Below are 21407 nucleotides of genomic sequence, written 5' to 3'. Positions count from 1 at the left end.
GTCAGCAACGACAACAAACGAGGTGGTCGACCGGCGGCCCCCCGACACGAGTGCTGCTGCTCTGCTGATTCCGCAGGGAACAAAAGCGGGTTGCCTAATATGCCGTACGGTCATCGGCGGATTACCGCAGGGCAGGGGCTGTCGCAGTCTGGCCCCGGATAGACAACAAAGCCCGTGAAGGACAGGAGTGACTCACGCTCGGGCGCTAATTCAATTAGGCCAGGGACCCCCTCCCCCGCGGGGCCTCAGTCGTCGACACGCCCTACACTCCCCGTAACCCGGCCGATCCGGCCCACCACTGACCCCGCGATGGGGTGCCTGATATTGAGACACACGGGGCGCCTTTTGTTTCGAGTGGGACGCCGTCATTTCGACAAAAAAAAAAAAAAAACTATATTTCAAGCACGACATGTTCAGGAAGACTATGCCAGGTTTGAGTCAAGGGCTTGCATATATTTCAGAAGGACCGTCTGTTAGGCTATAGTTGGTCTAATGTAGTTACTTCCAGATACAGCGCAAAAAAAAAAAGAAAAAAATACACGTGCACACGAAGAAGACACGACAGACACGGACGAGCGCTACTATACCAACTGTATTTCAATCGACACACCCTCCGAATTACAAAGTGAGCCACGTACAAGTGTGCACGCCGCCTTCCCCATGCGAAGGTGATAAAAGACATACCTAAAAAAAGTGACCAATACTGCTACCTGCTTCAGACAACAGAGTTCAAGAAGCACTGTGCAAAAGAATGGCTTGTATATCGTTTGTAGCACGTGGTTTCTCACCGGTCCCCACGCATTGAAAAGTAAGCAGAGCTTGAAAAGGGCCTCGGTTCGTGTAGCTTCCTCGTTCTATTGCACTGTGCCAGGCACGGTGACGCACGGAAGTTAGTGGGAAAACAAGAAACGCACAAGTGAAGCGCCTATGACGGAGCGGAGGTGAGCATTGGAAACGCAGCAGCTAGTTGTTGAGCAGGGGGCCTTTAGATTTCGAAATAGACACACTGCCGCTGAATATATGCCCGGTCAGTTGGCTTAATAACACTGAACCCTGTAACAACTGAGCAATAAATAATTTAGCGGCAAACAATCAAACAAGCAAGCAAACCTGGCGAAGTGTGCATTCATTTCACGCAGAAATCACGCGCATTTCAGTTCTCTTCAAGCAGACTTGCGTGCGACTTGCGCACTATACTGATCAACTGCGCTGACAGCACCAGCTTCAAGAGAGTTCGCTGCAGGGATAGATGGTACATGGCATACATAACTGGAAACTGCGCAAAGCACTGGATAACAGAGGCAGACAGCAGCTACGTTCAACGTCTTGCGGCTGCGGAGCATCGAACCAGCTCTGCGAGCGCATACAAAGGCTGCGGCACTCGCTGAAAACAGCCACCCCAGCTCGAATTTCTTCTTCACGAACAGCGCGCGGACGCTACAAAAACAAGGAAAGACCGCTTGCCGCAATAATGAAAGCAACAAGGACGCTTTCCTTTAATCGAAGCTAGCTGGGAACGGAGCGCCAGCCGGCCAGTTCCTTCTGCCCCCCCCCCCTCCCCCCCAAATGGAATCCTTCTGCTCCTCTCCCTTCCGAAGCGGAATCCCCGAGTCGTGCTCGAATACATCTATAACAGGCGCGGCCGCGAGACAGAAACAGGGTAGAAGAGTGAAGAGCCTCAAGTAGCGAGAGTGATGACCGCCCGACGAACGAAGCACTCGCTCGTTGTGTTCGTTCTTCGGATGGCGGAGCCCTCCTCCTCCTCTCCACGCATCACACGCCCACCGGAAATGCCGAGGACCTCGACGAAGACGGGCGGCGACGGCGCCCGCCCTTTCCCTCCTCCGGCCTGCCGAACGCACGACAGCGGCAGCTGCAGGGAGGAAGGATCCGCCGCCGAGACCGGTCCCTGCTCCTCTCCCCGCTTCCTCTCAACCTTCCACGTGAAGAAGAAAGAGTATCAACAACACCCCGAGCGCGCCATTCCTGTTCAACGAGAGACGGAGGAGGAGGAGGAGGAAGAGGCGAGTTAACCCCCCAACCCCGGTCGCGCTAGACTTTCACTGTCGACCCCCCCCCCCCCCCCCTTCCGGCGAGCTATGCCGCGTTCTTCTTATTCTTCTCCTCTGTCCCCATCCTCATTGTCGCGGCAGTTCTCCCCATCACCTCGGCATGCAGCGTGGCAAATTAGAGGCGGACGACAAGAGGGGAACCGAGTTGAAGACCTGCTCAATTTGGTTGGAGCCGCACGTGCGTTTGTTCGGAAACGCGGTTCAATGTCCCGGGGCGCGACATCCGCGCCCTGTATAGTTGCGACAAAACGGAGCCAGTGCAGTTAGCTCCGCACTGCCGAGATCCCGTATAGTGTGCGATGAAAATCGCAAGTCTCGTTTCCCTGTGTTTCACTTCTTTGAGCGCCGCGAGAACGCTAGCTCAGTCTCAGGAGCAGGGGCATAGCGGGGGTGCTATTCTCGACACCGTCAAAAATCCGCCGTGTTGGCGCGTTTTGAGCCAATCAACGGCGGCGCAAGCGCCCTGAGAGCCAATCGGAGATGACAAGTTGGATATTTTGACAGTGTCAGAAATAGCGTTCTGGGGTACTATTGCGGACGTTGTCGAATTCGCCGTGTTGTCAGCTCCGATTGACCCAGAAGGCTGCCAGCATGGAGGAAGGAGAAAGCCTAGAAGGGAGCGTGACGTCAGGCTATAACAAAGTCAGCTTTCGCAAGCCAACCTATGCCGCTATACAACTTCTGAGGCCGCCCGTCCCTCTCTTCGGGGCCCATCGGCGCATTGACGCTTGGGAAGTAGGTCTTCTAGTAGGTCTAGGACTCTGGAGATGGAAATTACCGCTTCCCTGTCACGTCGTGAAGGCCTATTTCCCACTAACCCTTCCTTTATATTTTTATAACTATGCATGTCGAAATTATCACGTGGCGCGACCTCCTAGTATCCCCCGCCCCCCATGGCTGCTGCGGCCTCTCTGCTTGGTTCAAAACGCCAACCTAGCGGAATTCAAGTGTCCAGATGAGCACCAAAGGTCGCCTCATTTAGCACTTGGCATTCAACCAGCAAAGCCTACAAGCTGGAGAAAGCCACGTGTTTCTGTATAAATGCAGTGACTCCACCGAAGTCAGTCAACGCCAGGCAACCTCGAAACAGAAGCCTCTGGGCGCGATCTCGAAGCGGTTCGCTTTCCAAACCGTTATAAAAAATCGCTCCCCTCTCTCTTTTTTCTACCCCGGCAGAGGCTAACATAAACAGCCTACGTAGTACGTATACAACATGTATACGTAAGTAAACGCACTCGTAGAAAACCGCTGACGCGTCGCTTCTCCAAGCGTGACAAAGGGCGTCCTGTTTCCGCAGTAACCGACAAAAGGAAACCGAAAGAGACAAGAAAGGCCAAGCGGGGCAGAAGCGGCACGATAAATACGGCGCGAGCACTGGCGCAATCCGTGTATGACGACGAAGTGTGCGCGTTGGCGCTATAGCCACTATAGCCCCGGGGACCAAGAGGTCCGGAGGAAGCGACAGCTCAGCAGAGAGGCGATAGCGAAGACAGCCCAGACGGACAAATGCGTCACGCTGCAATCGCGTGGTTCGAGAAGGCAAGCACGGCGAGTCCGAAAAGTGGGCAGGCGGAAACAGAGCTGCGAAAACTCGTCAACAACGAGCTTACAAAAAGAAATTGCAGTCGGTCGGTACATAGGCTATGTTGTTTATTAACTGCAGATAAATGAGAAGGTATAGTTACGGTAACGCGTCTTAATGAAAAATGGCCGTCATACAGACCGCTATACGCTCCCACGCATTCTCTCTCTATAGCGAACTGCATAGAGGGCTGAGCGAGATAAGTTGGGCAAAGGGGCAATGATGAGTAAGCCACCCTGCCTGATAAGGGCACATGGTAAATAGTGCCAGATCATATGGCCGAAGAGAATATGGAAGCCAATATTACTCCATTTTTCTTCGTTACTCTCTCTTTCTCTCGAGGTGCGCGAAGAGTAAGAGGGATGCCGAGAGAGCGACGAGAAATACGGTACTTGAGACGGTAACTTTTCAAACTCGAAGCTGCTACCCGCACACTTATTACTCGCGATTCAAATTTGATGATTGAACTCTTGTTTTCACTGGCAAAGTACACGTGCTCTTATGTCAGCGTGTTTCTCACTAATCCAACATGAGAAGGCCGCTATGTACAACAACAATACAGAATCTTCGCGACAACGATGTAGCTATGTATACACAATGTTCGAGCTACATCTTCGTAGCGATAAGTGTAGGAACCGCGATACTCTCTGCGACACCATTCGTACGTATCTCTTTATGCTCACGGCCCCTCTTAGGACAATCAGTATACGATCCCGTCATAACCGCTTATGAAAAAAAAAAACAAGCAAAAGGCCTTGCATGGCTACAGTTCCGTCCCCTTCCTCGACAACGGACATTGTAGAAGGGCAGCGAATAACTGTTGCAGATAAACGAGTCGCGTCACTGGCATAAGAATGGAGGCCCAGGATGACTAATGGCCGATATCATTTACCTACATAGTTGACCCCGACCACGGCTTGCTCAGTGAGATACTGAAGCCCAATTGCGCGCCTTGTCTAGTCCAACATGGCACAGACAGTTAGAGAGACGATAAGACTAATCACCAATATATAGCAACAGACGCGTCGTTAGCTTGCCCGCGTGTTGAAACCGGCACAAAACAAAAGCCCCAGATTTCGCAATAAAACGCGCTGGCGGCGCGCCTGTAGGCGGCTTCGTATATAGGCCAGAATTAGCTGAGGTACTGTGTAAAGAAAAATAGAGAGAGAGATGTGTTAAAAAACGGAACTAAATGCCAACTCGAGCATATGTAGTCCTGAAATGGCAAGAGACGGCGTCGATCCATCAATTATTTTTTAAAGAAAATTGACAAATTAAACTACAAAATTTTGCAGACACTGTATGGTCCCATAGCCAATGGTCAGTATAGTGTTATTCGCAATAATGAATACGCAATTTCAATGCGATACATCACCGCACGCAGCCAAGTGAAAGGTATTCGTATCCATCGGCATCCGTATTGGTCCGGTACCCGTAATCGTTTCGGGTAACCAATCAATAAATCAACGTGAACCGACGCACGGATATATTTTTAAGGTACGCGTTCATCCGCAAAGTATATAGACAGGATGACCATCGTTCTAGTGAAGTATGTAGGCGCGCCACGCCTGGTGAATGCCTCGCACAAAAGTTGAAGTGCGCTCGAAAGCGATCTATGGATGTATGAGAACTTGCTTGGCATATGGCTATAGCGCATGACTGCTTAATATAGTTTGAATGCGAAGCAAACGACCACACATACAAAGGCACACGGCACAAGCTCGTGCATGCGGCGTGTCATTGTACGCGTGGTCGCTTGCTACGAGCTAAACCTACTTCAAGGGCTCTATATATACGGTCAATATATGGGCACAAACACAAGTACAGTTTACGGCCTCCTCATTGGCCGCTTATTGCCAGTATGGCTCGCAAATATTTTCCAAACGCTTCGTGACAGCCGGCTCTGATAGCAGGAAGTCATGGAAATCGCGCACGAAGTGCTTGATTTTTTACAGTATCGGAACGAACAGTGTCGCGATTTTTTACACTGTCAAATAATTTACGCCCTTAAATGTGAATAACGGTTCCTTAACTCACACCCTTGCAACCTTCTGGGTTAAGTGTGAGTTTATTGACCGATTTACACCCTTGTTTAAGTTTAGGAGTTGGGTGTGGCGGTGTCAGTTAAAGACGGATTTACACCCTTGCTCACATTTAAGAGTAAAAAGGGTGTGAGGGTGTGAGTTATGGCCAGATTGACACCCTTGTTCAATTTTAACAGTAAAAAAAAAAAAAAAAAAAAGGTGTGGCAGTGTCAGCAATTTACACCCTTGCTCGCTTTTAAGGTTGTAAATTATTTTAATGTGTACTTCCTTTAGGCATACGCCATTTCCAAAACAAGTTATTCCTCGCAGGCGCAAATGGACACGAGTGTACCCCAAGAAGCGCGGCCGCGTTTATAAACGGAGCGCAGGCGCACAAAAGAGTTGCCCGCCCAAAAGAGCCGTTTTCGACGCGTGCGCGCCTCGGGCAACAACGCGAGAGCGCCCACATTGCGGCCTTGCGCCCATTCACTTTTGGAAGCGTCCCGCCTCACTCCACAGCCGCGTGGACCGACGACTCGCTCTGCGGGAAGCCGGCGATTCCGAAGGCGCGCGCCGTTTTGAGAACGAGTTTCTTTTTGCCAGCAGTGGCCGGCCGGCTGGCAGCGGCTCCCATTTTGTGCTGCAGGCAACGCTTTTTGCGCCTGTCTCGCTGTGCCTTGGCGAGGCGCGAAGCCCAGCAGAGCGAGCGACTGGACGACGATCGGCCGAACGAAAGAGGACATTGAAGAGCGAAACGAGGCGGACGACCGAGAGAAGTGTTTCCGTTTAGTTGTCTTAATTTTCTTTTTTCTTTCCGACACGTCCCCGCCTTTCACCAGAACGCGCTACGAAAAAATAGGAGCAGTCGACCTCGCTTCGAAAGCTGAACACCCCTCACCCCCCCTCAACGATGAGAAATATAGGAATTGCCAAAACAAGAATGCGCGGTATCTAAAAGAAAGAGCAGCGCGACGACAATGTCACGAGAGACTCGGAAAACGCGAGCCCATTTCGCTCATTACACCTCGCAAAAAAAAATAATAATAATAAATTGGGTTTTAGGTTCCGAAGCTGTCAGAGACGTCGTGTATGTGTGAAAGACTCCGTGATTAATTTCGCCACGTGCGGTTACCTTTTAACGTGTTCCCGAAGTATACACGGTACGGGAGCGTTTTCATTTGGGCCCCGATCGGCATGCATGAGGCCGGCCGCGACCGGGATCGAACCGAAGACCTCGTGCTCCGTAAGCGCAACGCCATATAGCCTCTGGGCTATACACGACAGTGCGGGTATTTCAGCGAAGAAGGGCTGCTTGATCAAGGCAAGGTGGCAATACATCTCCTGTAAGGCAGCGGTTTCCTTCCGGAAATGTTAAAAAAACCATCTCTGCAGCGTGTCCTCATTTGTTGATTCTGTTCCCACCGCTGCTGCTGCTGCTTTCCGGCTTCGGTATGCGTGTTCCTTCAAGGCTGCGGTTCTTGGAAGTCAGTACGCAGACCGCGTCAATCGGACTCGCAGAAAACCCTCTCCTCGTTTCTTGCGCACGTGTCACGCGTTTTTGTTTTTCCATCGGCGTGGACACGTGAACGGCCTTTAGTACTGACTCGATACAAGCGCTTTCAACTTTCCCTATCTTTGATTTTTCTACAGAAACTCGGCAACTGTTCAAGAAACACGCTGCCAGGGGATGACGAGCGTCGCCAACGCGTTTCCGAATGCGGAAACGACGCCCTGGCAGGCGGAGACGCTGAAGTGTCGGCGCGACGTCACCGCGGTTCGCCCGATGACGTAGTCAGGGCGCGCTATACACGTAATGCCGAATGGGATTATGTTTCCCGCCCCGGAGGCCAACGGCTGACGCTCACAATAGGGCCCGCTGTTCCATACGTTCCGTGCGTGTGTCAGCTTCCGACGATGACGACGAGCGAGGCGACACACGGGAGAAGGGCGATCGACGCATCGGGAATTCGAGGAATCCGTTGCTGTCCTTATCAACCCAACTCTATGTGCGCTACACGATAACAGCTTCGTAGAGATAGTGCCATATACTGACGAGATTGGCTCCGCTGACACAAGCGCCAGGTTATCGAAGGGGGCGTTTCATGAACCTCGGGTCTCGGAACCGCATCAAATAAACACGCGACTACTGGAAACAAACTGCGCTATAGCTTTTTGGGTCTATAACCTCTGCGGTGCATGGTTCAGTGACTAGTATACGGCGTTCTGCTGCTAAACACGGGCTCGATTCCCGGCTCCATTTCAGTGGAATTCCAAGAACGTTCACGTGTGCTTTAATTTTAGGAGCACGCGAAAGAGCCCCAGGGGCTCAAAGCTTACCCGGAGCCCACCGCTTACATAGCAGTCTCGAAAACAGCTAGAGGAATTCGCAGGATAGAAACAGGTATGAGAATTTTTTGCGGAGGATGAATAACAGCAGCTAAAAACTACGTATATGGGCGAAAACAAAAACCAGCATCTCATGCATACGGTTGGTTGTCGCATGCGTTTTGTAACGTATAGCCAACTTAATCTGCGTTTGCAAGTTATTCAGATTAGAAAGAACAGCTCCGCATTCAATATTCATCAATTACTGTCATGGCCAAGGAGGTTCCAAAATAAAATTTCTGCTAAACCTCCTTGGTCATGACTTCAGCTGCGACGCGTATACTTTTAACCGAGGCACTTTTAACCTTCCTTAGCGCGGTCTCAATGATATACTCTAGTTTGTGTTGTTGCTCGTTGTAGCCTGTTCCGTGTTTACCGTACGTCCGTGATGTGTCCTCTGCTTATCTTTTCATTCCATCATATCCACCACGGATCGGGTAAGCACGCTGGTCATGCGGATTCACTTGAAGCTTATCTCTTTCTCTCTCTATTATGTCACACACACACACACACACACACACACACACACACACACACACACACACACACACACACACACACTACGCCCGACTGCGTACTGCACCAAACCAAGTTCTGCGTTATATTTGCAACCCTAACGCAGATCACAGCACCGTACACAAGCGCCTCAGGTGGAGAGTATCAACGAGGGTCTACATGACTTATAGCGACCGTTCGCAGCGCCGAAGTTAAACCTGCGGGACGGCGGTGTATACCTGCTCCGCGCTCGGCAAATAACTCGGTGTGCACTAAGTAAGCGTTTCCGCTGGTATATAGCGGGGAAAAGCGTATGCGGTCGTCATCTCTCCGCCTCTTTCTTTTTTTTTTTCGTTTTTCTGTAGATCAAGCGAAGTGTTTGGATAAACAAACTGAAGGTCAAGGCTCCCAGCTAATACGGTCGTCGTCCATTCCGTAGCTTAAAATCTTCGTCGGCCCACGCGGCACGCACGAGGAGCGCGTCGTGACGCAACTGACAGCGAGCGCGCATCTTTACGATGATGAGGCCAAGGCAAGGATCGTCCTTGTTGTTCTTGGCAGGGCGGGCGTCTAGAGAGAGTGATTGAGACGAGGAAGAAGAGGCGCTGGCGGGCCAGGAATTAGCTACGAGACGCCAGCCACTATACTCTCCGCGGACAAACGGCGCCTCAGAACGCGAAAGAGTTGACGGATCACAGCTGCTGCTCGCGAAGAATCCATTGCCGAGACACGCTGCAGCAGAACGGACCCACAAATGAGGTGCAATCGCATGACACACGGCGTTGTTCTATATAAGTACCTTGAATTTCTGTGTCCACGTAACGTATAACCATCCTTCAAATTACATGACTGTGGCGCAGAAAGTACACTACGACGACGCGACGTCTTTCGACGTGTAAATCTTGCGGCATCACGTTCTTTCGTGTACAACACGGCAGAGGACTTGCCGACTACGTTTCCAGAAAGAAACAATAAGAAAACGATTCGTGTTCTAAAAATGAGATATATACCATTTTTTGTTCTCCCAGCAGAGTTCTTGTCGTGACGACTAGATACCACGCAGGTCTTCTTCCACGGAGGTCATTCGAATTTCTATCCCGAATGTCTGACAAATCACACCAACAACCGGCGCTCGCACACACAAGCGCTGACCGATGTCGCTTGTGGCGGCGAGAAAGCTGCGACAGCGTGACTCCCGACAGGTCTCGACACGCAATTCCTCGTATGTGTTGGTGAAAGTCCTCACGGCCGGGGATCGGAAAGAGAGGTAAAAACAAAAAAAGAAAGAAGAAGAGACCGTGGGAGGGGGCTGAATAATGCAAGACTGAACCCGGAAAATAATGCGTCGTCGAGCAGTTTACGCAGCGGTGCGGTTCTGCCGGGGCCAGGCGGCGTCGCTCTCCAGTCCCAATGGAAAAAGCCCCGCAAGAGAGCAAAGCAACGACGAGTCTCGAAGCACGCGCCAGCCAGCCAGCCAGGCCTAGCGTGTTTATCCACCAAGGATATTCCGCCGCCGCCGCTCTGCCAGTGCCGCGCACGACCGCAGCGTTATCGCGACACGCGAGTTTATTGTTCCAGAGAGGAGCGAGCGGGGTGCAGCCGCCGTCCCATTTAGAAGAAGGTCTCCCCCGGCCCGCTCCAACCAAGCAGGCTGCCGCACTCCAAAGTTCCCACACGCCTGGCGCGGTCGTCGCCGCCGCCGCCGCCGCGGGCAACAGCGCACGACGTCAAAGCGAACAAAACCGGATCTCCCTTCGCGAAGGCGCTGCTGCTGCTGCTGCAGAGCGGCCCAGGCCGTGGAGCAGTTTCCCAGAACAAGAGCTGCAGATATGCGCTGGCCCGAAGGGGGGGGGTCGATCAGCAGCAGCAGCCTCCAACTTCTCAGTTAAAAAGGAGTACCCATGTTTTCGAAGTTTTACAGACACTCTCCCGCGCACACACTTTGCGTACGCAAAAATGATCACACGTGGCTCAAGTGTTACAGGTCGAGAAATTCCCGCAAGAAGTAGAGGTTGACAGTCGATTTGATGCTACATAACGTTGGTCTCGAAATGCCGGACTCGCACGCTGCCATCGACATCTTCTTGACGTCATGACAAGGAGCACAATCTGTCTTACGTTGCGTAGCGAAAATGCTTATATAGATAATGGTGGCGTTGCTCTAAAAAAAAATAAAGTGTGTGGGCGTGTCTACGGGCTGAGCTAGCGTGAGGCGGTGATCGATCAGTGAGTGCATATCCTGCGAAATAACGGTGAGTGAGTCTTTGCTCTTATTCTGCGGGCCTATGGCGATCTCCCAAACAGAGCGAGCCGGCGCATGCTGACGTCATGGCGCATTAAACTCCTCGGTGCCGAAATGTAACGGAACTAATTGATTCGCAGAAACGAGGATTCTACAGTAAACTATTCAGGGCGCTCTGACGCTCGCCAACATTTTCTAAAGCGTTTAAAGAGTGTTTAGCCCTTCACGTAACGAAAGAAGGAAAAGAAACGAAACTCGAAAAATTCCTGTCGGTATACTTCTTCACGAAGGAGCGCGGCTGCTGCGACTGAGGAAATATCGTAGCGTTTTCACAGCCTTGATACGCGGCAGCCTCGAGTCTGACCTCTCATTGGATTGTGTCTCTTCTGTGATTTATATCGTCGACCTTGATCACCGGAAACAGCTGAAAACTTGTAAGGCAATTTCGCCTCAGTATTTACGCCGTGCTCAAGTTCGCTTCACCACGCTGCGCAAGCTCAGAAATTATTTTGCGCGTATTTCGGTGCGAACGGCCGAGGATGAAATGAGCTAGACGACAGACGTGCTTTCGTGTTTCGTTCAGTCGACAAAGAACTATCGAATTGTCTACATGAACTCGCCATCAACGTAAATATCTAATCATACTATTACTTAAACATGTAATCATCGTCAACAAGTAGGCGAATGGCAGCTAGTGCAGACGCGTGAAAGAGTTGGTGTCGTTCGTGGGAAGAGCTCCATCGTTCGTAGCGATGATGTCACTAATACGCGCTCCGTTACCGCTAATAAACATTCAGTTACGTCGAAGTATTACCTCTGCGCTCGCAAAACAATGAAAATTATTCATGAGAAGAACAAATGCGAACGTTTGGGCACAACTATAAGTTGGGGCGGATAACCACAGTATTGGAGACAAGCAGGTAAAGCTTCGACACACCGACAGCACCATGATTATTTACGAGGAAGGCGAAAGGTATGCAGGCGCCCGATGGATCGTGGTAACGAGAGCGGAGGGATGCGCCTAAATGCAAGCTCCTCAAGCACGTGACCTCCTGCCAGCGTGATTTCGCGTCACTTAATTACGGCCTGGTTGTCTTTTTACCCACGGCACAGTATCTTCGTCTAAATAAATTCTCTATAAAAGATGATACCGTTTCTCTTGATACCATCTTGCGCATATCGGATGTGCGACACCGTAAGGCGCCGATTGATATCGCCGATATCGACCGTTCGGTCGCTCACTTTTCATCGCATTATAGATATCTACACAAGAGAGATGCGATATCCTCCCCATGAGAAGTCCGCGTTTTCTTTACACATTTTCCGCGACCGTCTTGAACTGAGATAACCCGGTTTCTGGAATGCAATCGATGTCTCCGTACTCTGCTGCACATCAAGTGCAGCAAATGCGGACGGATCGTAATCTCGAAACAAAGAAGCGGTAAGACAGGTATACGGCGAATCTCAACTCACCATTGCGTCGCTCCCTGCGAGATCGGTACAGTTTCCGTCCGACGACGGCTACGATGACCGCGAAAACGGTCAATCCCAGTAGGCCGACCACGGTGACGGCCTGGCCCTGCCAGACAGCGGCGTTCTGCCGCTGTTCCACACTCTCCTGGTGCACCATACCAATAGCGGCCACCGAAGCCGACGAGTCACCGCGCACAAACGCAGACCGAGAGTCACCGTGCACCACTTGTCGGACGCTCTGCGACCGATGCAATTCCTCCGGAGCGGCTGCGACGGAGAGTGCGTCGTTCCCGCTACTCGCCTCTCCACCACCACCCTCGAGGAGCGTTGCCAACGTCGACCGCACCGCGGAGCGTCGGTCGTTGTCTTCGGCCACCCCGCATATGAAGAGTACGGCGAACGCAACGACGAGGACGAGCAGCAGTCGAGTGCGCTGAGTGGCCCGCATGAAACGCGGCATCTTTTGATTGTCTCTTGAGCGCAGTGAAGAGGACGATCTCTTGGCCAGTTGGAACACAACAAACCGCTTGCGGTCCGAGACTTACGTTCATTCGTCGCTCTCGCTTTTTCTCGCGGTCACGCAGCCATTTTACGGCACAGGATCGCTGTCATCGCCGAGCCAGGAGTTTCGATTCAGATCGAGGAAACCATGGGAGAACACTTTCCGGAGATGTAGGGGTGGCTCCGCGTATCTTCATCTCACCAATTATCGCAAAACCCGGATGCGCGATGTCGCTGTCACATCAACAGTGGCGGTTGTCCCGCATCACACAGTTCGCTCAGCCCTCGGAACGTGAGGCCAACTTCGCGAGTAGCTGAACGTGCTTGTCTATTATGTTGCCCCCACTTCACTGACAACCAGTCAACGCGTGCCTCTGACATCCGTTACTTGAGCAGCCACTGTGACAACGAAGCACGACGCTGAGGCAGACGCTATCACAACGAGGCGGACACTATCACAACGAAGCACCACGCTGATAACAAATAGAGCGACACATCGTTGCTGCAAGAGCGCGCGATAAGAGTACAATGCAATTCCCACGGAGAAATAACGTCCTGACGTACAACTACACAAAGGTCAAACACATGAGCCTACCTTTACCTCCTTTAGGAGCATACGTATTGCGTCGCCACCAACGCATCTCTCTATAGATTGGTCGAGTAGCGGACACACGCGATCAGATTGGCGCGGCGCTTCGGATGTAGTCTGCTGCGCGTCGTGCGCTGGCAGCGTGGTTTCAAGGAGAGTGCGTCACCTCGGAAGGAGTCGGAGCTGAGCCAACAGGTCCGCGACCCATGCCCCCCGAACCGAGAACAGCTGCGTCCGCTGTCGGCCGCCCTTCCCCCCCACGGCAGCGGCTGAATAGAAACGGGCTGCTGGTGCTGTTCCGCAGGGCAGGCGTCCCCCTCACCACGCGCTACGCCTCCACCCCACGGTGCCCGCTACCCCAAGGAATGCCTTTTTTTTTTCCCTGCACAGGGTCACAGCCCAAAAGCTTAGTGCTTCGAAACCATGCACATCGATGCCTCAGGAGCCTCCTTTTTTTGGGCAAAAGCGGAGCGGTAGCACTGGAGTGGCAGTCGCGCCGGGCTTGCGTAGAAGTCGCAGGACTGCCTAATTCCACAGTCTATGAGACTTTAAGGTAAGCCCGGTTAGCGTTAAATCTTCCTTATTTCATCCTTAGGTTATTTCATCTTTATCAACTCGTTCGCTACTACATGTGCAGAGCGAGGCGCTAACTGTTAAAACAAGAATTAGACGACATCGCTAAAACGACACATGGAGGGAAGGCCACAATCCTGGGCTTGCTGCTGGTCTATGCATAAGAGAACAATAAAGTCTTCGAAAAAGAGAAAGAGAAAAACAAAACTGATGTAACAGAGAGGGCGGGAAGAGCAGTATCTACTAACAATGAGAAGGGGAAAAAAAGATATTTGCTATCCCTGTGACAAAAGACTCCCACGCTTTTCAACAGTCGAAGTTCATTGGCAGATAATGTGGTAGATGGGCTGCTTACGCATCCACATACTTGCCACGCAATTTTAGCAACCTTCTGCAATGTCGCGCGTTTCATTGTCCTATAGCCGCCACGTCTAATTGCCCATCGCACTTGTCGTTTCAAATTAGAGAATTTCGTGCACTATGTATACAGTGCACTCTACCTATACACTCCGATCGTATCGGGCATGGACTGCGAATAGAACGGCACAGTGGTTCTCCGTCGACTTTCAATGTTCTGTCTTTCTTTGCAAATAGAGCTCGTTTCAATGGAATGAAAAGAAAGCGTAATATAGGTAAAACGGTCGTACGGTCGTAATGCTTACAAAAATGATTTTCAACAAAAAACGGGCACGTTGACGCTGGCAGCAGCTGTCGTGTTCCTTCGTTCCTGGCGTCCCTAGCCTTATTTTCTTTTTACTATAACGAGCTGACTGACAAGCCACTCGCTGTTTACTATATAACGGCGTTCGAATGGCGCAATTTTCCAGCTGCAATGAATATGAACGTTACGTTTGCTTCAACCCGGTATTTCCGTAAAGATTATGGCAGTAACTAATTACATTCTACTTTTCTTCTGTAATAAAGTGGCGGCTGCGATAGAATCGCGCCCTTTTGTTTAATATTGCTTAGAGGAGTACACCCATGTAACAATAAAACGTGTCATGCTTTATTGTGGGACAAAGTGTCGCAAGGTATCACCACCAGAGTCGTTTACCGCAACCCGGTATTATCGTAAAGAGTAATGCGTATGCAAACAAGCTAAAACTAATTATTGATGATGACGATAATGTCTATTGACATTCCCTTTGAAACTGAGCGGGGACATTTGGTCACCCAGCCTACTTGATTTAAACAGGTTTTACTATACATATATCGCTATCTAGCCTTTTGCTTATTTGATCTCGATCTTAACTTTCGTATTTAATACCTCTATCACTATATTGTGCCATTACCTACGCTTCAGCGGCTCCGGTTCTATCAATCACTTCACTGCTTTCCCTGTAATCTCTACTCTCCGCAGCGCCATCCACGGCACGCAGAAGCAGCGATATGTGACGCGCACGCTGCCACTCCGCGGCAGGATTGCAGCTCCGTCGCGTAGGCCTGACTTGGAGGAAACCGCGGCTTCCGGCCCGAAAGAAGAGACACGGGAAACGCATTGGCCGCACTGCTCATTGTGCGTGCGAGCGCAGGTTTCTCAAGTTTACGGGAACTCACAGACAAACGGGGGAAATCATGCACCCATCTCGTGCCCCCCCCCCCCCCCTTCCCTTCCCCCTCCCGAACAACGCGCATAGAAGAAAACGCGCTACCCCACTGTCGGAGGGTCGATCTCCTCGGCCAGCGGCAAACCCCCACCTGCTGTCACCCCCCCTCTTTTGCTTTTACTTCAACTCTCTTCGCGTGCCAGCTCGAAGTGGTCTCTCTCAGTGGGCACATCTGGTGCCACTGGCTGCGCGAGCTGGGAAACATCCTCGCTTATTTTTGCAAGTTCAGTTGTTGGTTCCGGCCTGCGCATCCATATGAGAAAAATTGACAAGCAACAAAAATATATTATTAGCCGAAGCATGGTGCGACAAGGCGCAGGGGGCGGGGGAGATTAAATGACAATATTGCTATTAATGCAGTGATCCTGGATGAACAGATAGCGAAGGCGACAAAGGTGGAGAGAAGAACGAAGACACGGAGAACCGTATCGGTAGCTGATTAGTAGAATTAAAGTCTTGGAGGCTTCTACCGTGTTTTGGAACTTTATATTAGGCGCAGCCGATGACAGCAACCAAGGGGCGTATTCTGTAAGTGTCGGCTTGGTGGACATGTCCATTTCGTCTGCTGCTGAAGTTCCGATTGGCGTGGTTGGGGTACGCGTCACAAGGAGACAGGCGCCCCCAGCCAATCAGCACTTCAGCAGCAGACGAAATTGACATGTCCACTAGGTGGACACTTGCAGAATACCGCCCCCCCCCCTACCCTCCCCATGTGGGTGACATTCTACCTCGGACCGCCGCCTCATCACGGGCTATGATTTGTAAGGTGATGACTTCGTTGCGGCGCCGGATGAACTAACTAGACTTGGGGCGGCTTGCACAAACATTTAATAACGAAAATAATAACGAATTTAACAACACGTTCTACTGCGGACTAGGAGTTATCGAGGGAACATTTAAGAATGCGTTCTTAAATTCGTTATTATTTTCGTTATTAAATCTTCGTGTAAGCCGCTCCTGGTCTGCTCGAAACGATCACCAACAAAGCCAAGGCACCGATCAGCGACTTCACCGAAAGAGGTCCATGAAAATCAACATAGAACTGACAAAATTTGATTATACGAGGTTACAAAAATACAAATAGTAAATAAGTGTGACGCTCAAGGCGATAGAGATCGGAACGCAAAGCTTCCATCTCTGCAGGGCATAGTAAATGCGATAAGACGATTAACGCAAACGTAGATGCAGCACATGGAACAGCAGCAACCAATTTTGAGCACACTTGCAGCTGGTGCGATGCGCCAAGAGACAGTAAAGCTGGAATTGTTTGATGGTGGCACAGTTGGGGCCGCTCTCTGGCCAGATTTATTCTATAGTACGCGTGCGAGCAGAACCACTGGTTCGGTGACTGCGATCGGATATACTTAACATGCGCCCGTACGTATGTGGCAACGCTAAAAAGTGTTATGATCTGCGCGTCAAAAAACGTAGGAAAGAAATATGGGAAACCTGAAAAAAAAAGTTTTATTCCGACATTTCAAATGAACCCAGCACACTCTTGGGACAAAGTAATTTTTTAGAAGCAGAGAGACAGTAATTTGCTTGACTATTACTTTGAGAAGGGGCGACTCCTGCAATTGGCGGACCCCACGCTTCCGGATACCTGTGTCGTGCCGCTAGTGATACAAAGGATGAGAAAATATAGCCAAGGATAATTCGAGGTTAAAGCACCGTCCACTTCTGAGGAGCTTCTCTACTGCTTAAAACATGTGTCATCTCAGTCCTGGCCTCAACGTCCGTCAATAGGCGAGGTGCAACATAAATCGGAAAGGGAATGGACACAGAACATAACAGAAGGCTACTCTACCAACATGAGTTATCGCGTCCCAGGTTAAGGGGAATCCGCTATGATCAGGTTAGGGAAATCCGCGAGCGTAGGGACATGTGAGACACAGGAGACAATATTTCTTGTGAAATCAAACATTTTGTTTGTCCCAATGATCGTGAATAATACCGAGATGACCGCGGTCATCAATACAGGTGCCGCGGTCGCTTTGATTAATGAGAAAAAAAAACAAGAGCTGACAAAGACGAAATCTTTGCCGGAAGAACTGTGAAAGTACTAAGTTACGATGGAAATCGTCGAGAGCTAGCAAAATGGAAGGATACAAAAGTGAAATTAAGAGATCAAGAGCTCACCGTGAGGACCCTTGTCATGTCAGGAGCGGAGTTCAATTTCCTTTTATCCCGGCCTGATATGAAACTATTCAAGATGAACTTTCTTTAGAACGACATTATCGACACCGAGCATTCCAATCTAATTCCATCACAATAAAGGACCATGACAAGCTCCGACGAGGTTGCATTGAAATTTCTGACTTTTGTGTGTCGGCACCTATCCCCCCCCCCCCCCCCCGCACGGCTGCAATCGAAGGGCTTTTTGAACTTCGACAAAAATGTGTGTTTGTAAAAAGGCCTATAGGCCTAAGCCATGAAAAGAAAGTATGCGTAAACAGGAGTTGGAAGGAATGGGTGGAGTCTGGTATCAAGCCACACTCGTCGACTCACTTGTGCACAGATTACCGGATGATCAACCGGCCAAACAGATTTGGGTTCCCTTGTCCCGATTGCCACGAATGAAGGAAATAAGTTGACAAGGACCCAGGGGGGGTCAATTTTTCCCAGGTAGACCTATGTAACGGTGATTGGCAAGTGACCACTCAACGAGGAAACCAAGATGTTCACTGTATTTATCACACCGTTCCGGACATCTAAGAATATAACTGGCTGTCATGGTAGGTATGTAGTAGGTAGTAGGTAGTGGTAGGTATGTAAGGATATGTGAGGTAGGTAGGTAGGTATGTAGTAGTAGGTATGTAGTAGGTAGGTAGGTATGTATGTATGTAGGTAGGTAGGTAGGTAGGTAGGTAGGTAGGTAGGTAGGTAGGTAGGTAGGTAGGTAGGTAGGTAGGTAGGTAGTAGGTAGGTAGGTAGGTAGGTAGGTAGGTAGGTAGGTAGGTAGGTAGTAGGTAGGTAGGTAGGTAGGTAGGTAGGTAGGTAGGTAGGTAGGTAGGTAGGTAGGTAGGTAGGTAGGTAGGTAGGTAGGTAGGTAGGTAGGTAGGTAGGTAGGTAGGTAGGTAGGTAGGTAGGTAGGTAGGTAGGTAGGTAGGTAGGTAGGTAGGTAGGTAGGTAGGTAGGTAGGTAGGTAGGTAGGTAGGTAGGTAGGTAGGTAGGTAGGTAGGTAGGTAGGTAGGTAGGTAGGTAGGTAGGTAGTAGGTAGGTAGGTAGGTAGGTAGGTAGGTAGGTAGGTAGGTAGGTAGGTAGGTAGGTAGGTAGGTAGGTAGGTAGGTAGGTAGGTAGGTAGGTAGGGGTAGGTAGGTAGTAGGTAGGTAGGGTAGGTAGGTAGGTAGGTAGGTAGGTAGGTAGGTAGGTAGGTAGGTAGGTAGGTAGGTAGGTAGGTAGGTAGGTAGGTAGGTAGGTAGGTAGGTAGGTAGGTAGGTAGGTAGTAGGGTAGGTAGGTAGGTAGGTAGGTAGGTGGTAGGTAGGTAGGTAGGTAGGTAGGTAGGTAGGTAGGTAGGTAGGTAGGTAGGTAGGTAGGTAGGTAGTAGGTAGGTAGGTAGGTAGGTAGGTAGGTAGGTAGGTAGGTAGGGTAGGTAGGTAGGTAGGTAGGTAGGTAGGTAGGTAGGTAGGTAGGTAGGTAGGTAGGTAGGTAGGTAGGTAGGTAGGTAGGTAGGTAGGTAGGTAGGTAGGTAGGTAGGTAGGTAGTAGGTAGGTAGGTAGGTAGGTAGGTAGGTAGGTAGGTAGGTAGGTAGGTAGGTAGGTAGGAGGTAGGTAGGTAGGTAGGTAGGTAGGTAGGTAGGTAGGTAGGTAGGTAGGTAGGTAGGTAGGTAGGTAGGTAGGTAGGTAGGTAGGTAGGTAGGTAGGTAGGTAGGTAGGTAGGTAGGTAGGTAGGTAGGTAGTAGGTAGGTAGGTAGGAGGTAGGTAGGTAGGTAGGTAGGTAGGTAGTATAGTAGGTAGGTAGGTAGGTAGGTAGGTAGGTAGTAGGTAGGTAGGTAGGTAGGTAGGTAGGTAGGTAGGTAGGTAGGTAGGTAGGTAGGTAGGTAGGTAGGTAGGTAGGTAGGTAGGAGGTAGGTAGGTAGGTAGGTAGTATGTAGGTAGGTAGGTAGGAGGTAGGTAGGTAGGTAGGTAGGTAGGTAGGTAGGTAGGTAGGTAGGTAGGTAGGTAGGTAGGTAGGTAGGTAGGTAGGTAGGTAGGTAGGTAGGTAGGTAGGTAGGTAGGAGGTAGGTAGGTAGGTAGGTAGGTAGGTAGTAGGTAGGTAGGGTAGGTAGGTAGGTAGGTAGGTAGGTAGGTAGGTAGGTAGGTAGGTAGGTAGGTAGGTAGGTAGGTAGGTAGGTAGGTAGGTAGGTAGGTAGGTAGGTAGGTAGGTAGGTAGGTAGGTAGGTAGGTAGGTAGGTAGGTAGGTAGGTAGGTAGGTAGGTAGGTAGTGACAGCTGATTAGTAATGGACCGTAATGACAGCTGATTAGTATAATTAAAGTCTTGAATGCTTTTACCGCGTGCTGGAACCTTATAATTAATATTCGCGAACAAAGAACGATATGCCAACATGCCATGCCCATGCCATACTGTTAACAACGAATTACATTTCATTCTTTCATAATGGGCTGTTATGTTCTGGCTGTTATTGTACTGGCTGACGTCCTCGGTATCAAATATAGATCCTAACACGTTATTTTCCTTCCTTTCGTTCTTTCTTTTTCCATTGTAGGTACATGTGTCTCCATGCAGTAGAACATATTAGTTGATATGCAGGGTGTCCCAACTATCATGCACCAAGAATTAAAAATATGCATAGGCCACGCAGTAGGTAATGTTGTTTACAGTCGCTTGGAGATACTCAGATTATTTTTGCATTCCGCCTAACTACATAATTAGTCTTATGACATAATCAACTTCTTAATGTTACAAGTAGTATAAAAGTGCCAATGAGAAAATTGTCGAAGAACATGAAAAACTCCCGATACAGCTTGCTTTTTGCTCAATTCGTACATGCTACATAAAGGTGTTTTTCCGAGCGTGAAAAAAAGCCCGCGAATACACGCAAAATTACCGCCCGACTGGCCGCTCGAGGCATCGTCGTCATTCTAATTGATCGTCATCCTCTCATCATGGCGTCGCCATCACGTCGTCGTCGTAATATACCATTCTCGTTATCGTCACGCTGTCGTTTTACCATTGTCGTCACTTAAGAAACGTCATCTCATTGCATTCATGCCGTCGTCGTTCCATCGACGTCATTCCTTTTCCACAATTCTAGCGTAATCGTGCCGTCGTCATTCAATCCTGATTATGCCGTCGTTCTCATGCCGCCATCTCATTTCAGCTTCGTCATCCGCTTGTACTCAAACATTCGTCGTCATCCCTTCCTCGTGGATTTAATCCTGATTATTCCGCCATTCTCATGTCATCGCCGTCATTGCGTTGTCGTCAACGTTCACGCTCATGCATCCGTTGTTATGCCGCCATCTTCACTCCAGCTTCGCCATCCGCTTGTCCTCGTGCACTCGTCGCCATCCCTTCCTCGTAGTCCTCGATCACGCCACCGTTGTCACGTTGTCGTCGTTATACCATCGTCATCATTTCAAAATCTTCCTCTCATCGCAGTTGGACTGTATACGGAACATCACGGTGACAGCAAAATGACGTAAAGAGCGCTCGTGTACTTCTGTTTCTGTGCATGTAAAGAAACCCAAGTGGCCGAAATTAATTGGGAGTCGCCATACTGACGGTGTCCCTCGTTACTTCGAAGTATGTTGCTTTGGAACGTTAAACCACATAATTTGGTTTCAGTTCACAGGTGAGAGTGGAGAAGAAACGTGAGCATGTCAAATCCCAAATACGCACGCGTATAACAACCCAGGAGCA

General features: G+C 50.1%; 1 protein-coding gene across 2 annotated transcripts in view; it reads right to left on the bottom strand.

The window, feature by feature from the left end:
* The window catches only part of LOC119450680 (uncharacterized), a 66740-nt gene extending 53605 nt beyond the window's left edge, over positions 1 to 13135 (bottom strand). Inside the window, exon 1 of one of the 2 annotated variants that reach the window (XM_049666141.1) lies at positions 12257 to 13135. In XM_049666141.1, coding sequence (XP_049522098.1) covers positions 12257 to 12733 — 477 coding nt within the window. In that variant the 5' untranslated portion in view covers positions 12734 to 13135. The remainder of the gene's footprint in view (positions 1 to 12256) is intronic. The other variant, XM_037714194.2, reaches the window with a different exon arrangement.
* Between the last annotated feature and the right edge of the window lie 8272 nt (positions 13136 to 21407).

The sequence above is a fragment of the Dermacentor silvarum genome, chromosome 4 (assembly GCF_013339745.2).
Source record: "Dermacentor silvarum isolate Dsil-2018 chromosome 4, BIME_Dsil_1.4, whole genome shotgun sequence".
Classification (NCBI taxonomy): Eukaryota; Metazoa; Arthropoda; class Arachnida; order Ixodida; family Ixodidae; genus Dermacentor; species Dermacentor silvarum.
The sequence above is the reverse complement of the archived record's forward strand: the minus strand, read 5'-3'. Positions and strand labels throughout refer to the sequence as shown.